This window comes from Nannospalax galili, unplaced genomic scaffold (assembly GCF_000622305.1).
Source record: "Nannospalax galili isolate Female #2095 unplaced genomic scaffold, S.galili_v1.0 scaffold1184, whole genome shotgun sequence".
Taxonomy (NCBI): domain Eukaryota; kingdom Metazoa; phylum Chordata; class Mammalia; order Rodentia; family Spalacidae; genus Nannospalax; species Nannospalax galili.
The window spans coordinates 1155213-1163090 of record NW_008351624.1 but is presented as its reverse complement, the minus strand read 5'-3'; the positions used below and the strand labels follow the sequence as shown (position 1 = coordinate 1163090).

Below are 7878 nucleotides of genomic sequence, written 5' to 3'. Positions count from 1 at the left end.
AACAATATATATATATATATATATGAATGAAAGCAGACTGTGCACAGGCCAGAGAAGCAAGCTAGTAAGCACCATTCCTCCAAGGTGTGCTTCAGCAGCTGCTTGAATTCTTGCCTTTCTTGAGTTCCTGCTTTGGCTTCCCTCAGTGATGGACTGTGATCAGGACATGTAAACCAAATAAACCCTTTCCTCTTCAAGTTGGATTTGGTTAGTGTTTTATCACAGCAACAGAAACCAAACTAGGACATACTTCTGCCCACATATTGATAACAGTCAAGCAGAGGAGGACAGCTAATAAAGGGGTACCAAGAATGGGGTTAAGAAGAAAATTAAAAAATTATGGTAACTAGGCAGACTCAGCAAACACCTGTACTGTAGGCCTAGCTACTGCAGAGGCTAAAGCAAGATCACTTGAGCCTCAGAATTTGGGGCCAGTTTGTGCAACATAATGAGAACCTGTTTTTAAAAACATACAATGGGGGCTGGCAAGGTGGCTTAGCAGTTAAGAGCAGTGACTGCTTTTTCAGAAGACCCTGGCTCACTTCCTAACACCCACATGGCAACTAACAGTGGTTTGTAACTCCAGTTCCATGGGATCCAATGGCCTCGTCTCACCTTTACAGGCATTGCACACACATAGTACACTTACATACATGCAGGCAAAACACTTGTACACACAAACACACACACAAACAAATTTAAAAAAATTTAAAAAGTAACAATAGTTGGTACTGGAGAGATGGATCAGTGATTAACAGCACTTGATACTTTTGCAGAGGACCTGGGGTTTGGGTCCCAGCACCCACACTGGGCAAACCACAGCCTCTTTGTAACACCAGTTTCAGGGGGGAATCCCAACATTCTTTTCTGGCTTCTGTAGGTACATACCCATGTGGTGCACATAAACTTACATAGGTACCCACACATACACATAAATAAAATGAGTAAGTAAATCTTAAAAATGAAGAGCCAGTAACAAGAACCGAAAAAAAAAAAAAAAAAAAAAAAAAAAAAAAAAACACTCTTCCTCCCAGAAAATCACAATAATTGGCTTGGACAAATCAATAAGATCAAATATTATCATCCCTACCTCCCAGTGCTGGGGCTCAAACCTTGTACCTCATGCATGCTAGGCAAATAGTGGTCTGGAGACATCATTGTAGTGTGGCAGGTACATTTCATTTGTTCATAATAGCAACTGATTAATCAAAGATTGTACTACCTTTTTGGTCTACAAATATCTGACTTATATAGTACATTTGATAAAGATTCCACCAATTTAGAAAAGTTTAAATATTTAAAAATGCACTGTAAATTTCTAAACATTTAACTCATCAGCTCCTTTCCTGATACTATTATAATATTAGCATATACATTATCATGAGTATATGTGCTGTTTTATTGATGGACTCTAACATTACCATAGATGTGGTCTAAATATTGTATTATTGGATATATCATTTGTCATTTGATGATTATAAGTATTACATCACTCATTAGGGCCTTTCTCTTAACAAGAACAATGATTTCTTGGATTGGTTTTTGATACTCTTTGTTTTTAGTAAGTACTGGAAAAGAAAAAAAAAGTTTGAGAAAAATTGGTTAAAAATTTAAGCACTGTAATAGCATCTGTTAGTATGGTTAAAACATTATAATAGCATGCTGATAATCTGTTTTGTAATTTGTAAGAAACAAAAAGATTATATCCATTCAAAATTTTGAGTATTCAATATTGATTTCTAGGGTGTTGTAGTTCTAGTAGAGCTTGTACTAAGATGACAGTGTTTGCAAGTTCAGCTTCATAGAGAACATTTTTCTTTTCCTCTTCTTTTTTAAAACTGCAAACTCAGTACAGTACAGTGTTTGTCATTCTATGTGACAGGACACCCAGAGTTATGTTGACGAATATCTTGGGAACGAAGTTAGGAAGAAAGTACATAAAGAGTCCACCTGTAACTGAGGCCAGTTTGAGTGATACAGACAACTTGAAATCAGAGCAACTTTCTTCATCATCTGATGTCAGCTTAGAATCTTGTCAGAATGTAAATCTTCACAAGAGCTGTTTTTTATCTGAAAGGTATGTCTAGTGATATCTTTATTCAAATACATTTATTCTTTTATGACAGATATGTTATTGGTAAATATGAGGTAAATTGTGCTTTAACTCCTGGCATGACTTTTCTCCCCTGCTGGATAGAATGGCTGTTGGAAGCAGCAATCCATGGCTAGTAATCAGGTTCAAAAGTCATTCTTGAATTTTGGAAAAATGAATGAAAACACTGAATGAAAATTTAGTTACCTGTTTTAGTATTCACTTTCATTTATCTTGTATAATTGAAATCATTCTATTCCTCCCTTCTTTTTGCTCCCTGTCCATCCTTCCACACATCTGTCTGCTCATCTGTCCATCCATCCATCATTATTTACCATACTTAGACCAGGAGAGCTGTACCTAGCATTTAGTGCTCAGTAAATATTTACTCAATGAATGGCTAACTATATTCCTCACAAAAAAGGTTTGAGATAGCCAAATTCCATTAACTAATGTGGCTTAGTATATTCATTTAAAAAATACATATCTTAAATTTCTTTATTTTATGATACATTAAGAGACAGTCCACTGTGGAGAAAGAATTTGTGAAAAAGGTTAATGAATGTTCACTTGTAAATCCTACTTGATTTTTGTTTGGAGACAGTTCTTGCTAGGTAGACCAGGGTTTGAACTTGTGATCCTTTGTCTCCTCTTGAGTGCTGGGACTATGTGTGTGCATCACCAAGCTTGACTTCTAGATTTTAAACTTTCACTTGCTACAGACTAGTGAAACTTATTTTTTGCTTTCAGCCCATAGAAAATATACAGAGCTTTTACTTCAGCAAATATTTGTTCTTGACTTAATGTTTTTTTGCTTCCTGACCTAGTCATAATTAACTTCTAGTTTGTATATTCATTGTAAGCCTAATACATTATTTATAATTCCCTCTTTAAGGACCTGTAATAAATTTCTTACATCTCTAACAAATAATATATTTTTTGGTCTTTTTGAGACAGGGTTTCCCTGTAGCCCCAGAACTTTCTATGTAGAGCAGGCTGGCCTTGAATTCACAGAGATCCACCTGCCTCTGCCTCCCAAGTGCTGGGCTTAAATGCATGTGCCACCATGTGTGGCACAAATAATATCTTTTAAAACTCTTTATTCCTTCTGAACTTCTGAATTTTTGTTCTTTTAGAAAATATTTAATGTTTTATTATGTTCTAATTAATGAAGTATCAATGATACTTTATTTTATTAGGTCTCTGTCCAAGGTATCCTGAAGAAAAACAACTTAGGGGAGAAAGTTTATTTTAGTTCACAGTTCCAGGTTACAGTCCATCACTGTGAGGAAGTCACAGTAGCAGGAGCTGGAAGCAGCTGCTCATCCCATATCCACAGTCAAGAGCAGAGAGAAGTAAATGCATGCGTGCACTCTTGCTCACTTGCTTGTGCTTAAGTTGATTTCTCTACTCTTACACAGTTCAGGAACCCTTGCCTAGGGAATGGTCTGTTTCTGTATCATTGTAATTAGGACAGTCCCCAAAAGACATGCCCACGGGCTACCAACCCAGTGTAACCAGTCACTTACAGTTGCTTTAAAAATATTTCTCCTTCTCCAAGTAAGAATTCAGTGGTATTAACCAGCCACTAAATTTATAATGTAAAATTGGGTATGTTAGAAATATATTTATTGCCAGGTGTGGTGGTGCACACCTTTAATCCCAGCACTCAGGAGGTAGAGGCAGGCGGATCTCTGTGAGTTCAAGCCAGCCTGGTCTACATAGTGAGTTCCAGGACAACTGGGGCTACGGGGAGACCCTGTCTCAAAAGACCCTCCCCCCACCAAAAGAAATACATTTATCAGGACTGGAGAGATGCATCAGCAGTTAAGAGCACTGGCTGCTCTTGCAGAGGACCAGGTTCCTCTTGCAGAGTACCAGATTCCATTCCTAGCACCCACCTGATGGCTGACAACTGTCTGTAATTCTAGTTTCAGGGGATCTAATGCCTCTCTGACAGCTGCAGACATTGTATGCATGTGGCACACATACATGCAGGCAAAACACTCATATACATAAAATAAAAATTAATAAGGTATAAAAAAGGAAGGCATTTCTTGCATTATTCTGTGTTGGTTTCTGCCTTCTCTAGTTGATTGAAAGCTTCTTAAGGAGATACTTCATGGCATATTTGTGTTTATATTCAGTGCTTACTCAATGCCTAAAAATTTCATTGCCTTGGTTAATGCTCAAGACATTTAACCTTGAGTCTTATTTTCCTGAGCTATAAAAAGAGGAGTAATTTTGAATGCACTTTCTACCTCACAAAATTGTTGCATTAACTTTTATATCTCATTTGTGAGAATTTTTGTTTACAATAAAATATAAATGAAAATGTTGTCATTGAAGGCACTTTTTGTAGAGGAAATGCATGATATACTTTGCCATGGAATACAAATTATATTGGTGTGCATTTATGCCATTAAGAAAAATAGCTCTATTGTGAGGAATTTATGAAGCTGTCAAATTGTAAACTTTACTTTTCAGGCTTTATACTAATCTGGGGCTAAAGATGAATAATAATAATATAAAAATTGTATTTGTTTCCAGAATCTATTCAGTGGAAACCCTTGTTCTCTTCAAGTTCTTTCTAAGTAATCATGAAATTTATATTATTATTTGTTTCTTTCTTTCTTTATTTTTGGTCTTTTTTTGGTCTTTTTGAGACAGGGTGTCCTTGTAGCCCCAGGTGGCCTAGAACTTGCTGTGTAGACCATAGAGATCCACTTTCCTCTGCCTCCTAAGTGCTGGGATTAAAGGCGTGTGCCACCATGCTGGGCCTGTTTTTGGTCTTTTTTGAGACAGAAACCCTGTACCTCCAGCTGGCCTGGAGCTCACAGAGATCTGCCTGCCTCTGCCTCCCAAGTGCTGGGACTAAAGGCATGTGCCACCACTCCTGGCCAAGTTATTTATATCTTTAAAAGAGGGATAATAATATACATATTCTTCAGTCCGTGTTTAGATTTAAGTCAAATCCAAAATAAAATGCCTGGTAATAGGTAGTAATCAATACTTTTGGTCCTTTCTTATTGTTGCTAATACAAAAAATTCCATTAAAGGCTATTGTGCTAGATGGTATTTCTGAATCCCCTATTAAGGAACGACATCTGATCTGAGACCACTGTTGACATTAGCACCATGGCCAAAACTTTGTCACAGCTTTATCAGCACCAACATTTAGTTTAGGAGGAGTACTGAGCGCCTTAAATTAAACCTTGGTTCTTGCTTTTCTTAAAATGAGTGCTTTTTGAAAGGAGAATTCAGAGTACTTAGTGGAAGTATGTTGCAATTATGGCTGTATCATCACTTTACAACACATACCCGTACAATTGAAGTATATAAGTTGAAGATGGACTAGACTCAGGATGTGACGCCCATTGTACCTTCCTCCTCTCAGACTCTTCTTTCAAAGCAGAATGAGTTAATAGAAATTACTTAGATCTTCCCAGGAGACACGATGTTAGTTCATTATTGTTATTATTGTTCTGTGATTGTAGAGAATGTGGTAAGATGCCAACTCTTGTTAAATATAATATCAAGTACAAATACACTCTGTGAGTGGAATAATACAGGTTGTAGCCATGGAAACTAATGTTTCCTCTGAAAACCTAGTGCTTACTTGTGCACTTGATGGTGCATATAAGCAAATGTTCTGTGAAGATTAAAAGCGTTACTTTAGCCTTATTCTGTCAAGAACTATTACTACTGCCTGTTACAGACAGCTTGAAAGAAATCTGTTTTATAACAGAAATCAAAAAATGATAAAAAAATCAGTGGTGAATAGAAAATTTAAATTAAATGCTCTCTTTCAAGTAGCATATTTGTTTTTTTCAACAGGACAGTCAAGAACTGTTACTACTGCCTGTTACAGATAGCTTGAAAGAAATCTTTTGTTTTATATCAGAAATCAAGAAATGATTAAAAAAGAAACTAGTGGTGAATAGAAAATTTAAATTTAATGATCTCTTTCAAGTAGCATATTTTTTCAACAGGACAGTTTCTATTATTTTAACATACAAACCTTAATTTTTCTGTTTTAAATTAATCCTGTAAAAATTTTAAACTAGCATTTATTAAGCCTTTAGCATGATACTATACTATGGAAAATTCTGTGTGTGTACTACTTCCTTTAATTAGTACAGGCTGTGGCTTTGGCATTTTGTTTAACTCCCAATACCTTAGTTTGTCTTCTGTAATAATAATATGTATTATATTGGATGAGTAAATGAGAAGATAGTCACCTGTCATTTTATTCTTTGAGTTCCATTGTTTTAGAGACAACATATAAATGAGAACAGCTAGTGTTTGTCCTTCTGTGCCTGGCTTATTTCACATAGCATGTTTTTTAAACTTTTTATTGGATCAAGCATTTCATACAGTGTGTTTTGATTATGTTCTGATTACCTCCCCATTTCTACTTTCACCTTTCCATCCCCCTCCCAACTTTATGACCACTGTTAGCATTTGAAAAACCCCATCCATCTTATACAACACATCTGAACTGGGTGCCACAGATGTCATATTTCATTAGAATGTCAGTGATATATAATTCTTATGCACAAATCTGCCAAAATAAGGACTCCCTTTCCTTTTTATGCGGTTTTGGGTCAGAATACACCCAAGTTTCTTGGAATGGCATTTTCACATTTGCTTTCTGTTTCTTACTCACTGCTTAGTAGGGATTTCTCTTTTCATCAGCGATCAGAGATGCTTGAGATTCTTCATCAAAGTCAGTTGTTTGCAATCCAAGTACATTCATGTTACACTTTGGCTGTTTCTGGGCCTTACTTAGCACACTTACCCCACTGTGGTCCAGGTCTTATCTAACAGGTTGATTCTGCAAAGGGTTTTACTGTGGGTAAAAGCAGAAGGTAGGTCTTCACAACAAACAGCAGTTGACTTACTGGCCTCCAATCCAAGTTCTCAGAGTGGCATTTGGGATATTTCACAGCTTCACCCAACAGCCTACACCAGTGTCCTCTAGTTTACTTTCTGTAATCTGTAGATTTCTCAGGTTCCTATTGCTGTTACAGATTGTAGCCAGATCATGGCAGCTGATGGATGATGCTGCTGGCCCAGATTACCATGGGTATGCTGTGCAGTGGCTGTTGGCAGGCCCAGCCCCTGGGCAAGAAAGGTACATGGGTTGTGGCACAGTGGAGTGGTTGCAACCCCCTCCTAGTTGCTTCCACTGCCTGGCCCTGTTGCCCAAGCTTGGAGGCCAGGGGTGGCTGGTGTCCCAGTGCCATTTTAACAGGTGTGAGTAATAGCTGTAAGGTTTTAATTTGTATTTCCTTAATGGTTAGTGATGTTGAACATTTTAATGTATTTTCTGGCCATTTCCATCCATCCATCCATCCATCCATCCATCCATCCATCCATCCAATCATTCATCTTCCTTTCTGTGTATATGTGTATTCATCCATCCATCCATCCATCCATCCATCCATCCATCCATCCATCCAATCATTCATCTACCTTTCTGTGTATATGTGTTGTGTATGTGTGCAAGTTTATGGGCGTGAGCACCTGTACACTTCTGCATGGAGGTCAGAACAGGGTGTTGGGTATCCTCTTCTAATCACTTTCCTCTGATTCCTTTGAGACAGGGTCTCTCCCTGAAACAGGGGTTCATGTTTCTTGACTAGCCTAGAAGCCAATAATTCTCTTGTCTTGGCCCCTCCTTGGATCTGGAGTTACAGGGTAGCTATGTAGGACACCTGGCTTGTTACACAGGTGCTGGGATTCTGAACTCTGATCCTCATGATTGTATAGCAAATGCTGAT

General features: G+C 37.4%; 1 protein-coding gene across 1 annotated transcript in view; it reads left to right on the top strand.

The window, feature by feature from the left end:
- Positions 1 to 1882: 1882 nt before the first annotated feature.
- Senp7 (SUMO specific peptidase 7) overlaps positions 1883 to 7878 on the top strand; it is a gene marked incomplete at its 5' end in the record, with an annotated part of 101898 nt that continues 95902 nt past the window's right edge. Inside the window, 1 exon segment of the mRNA XM_008848487.2 lies at positions 1883 to 2077. Coding sequence (XP_008846709.1) covers positions 1896 to 2077 — 182 coding nt within the window.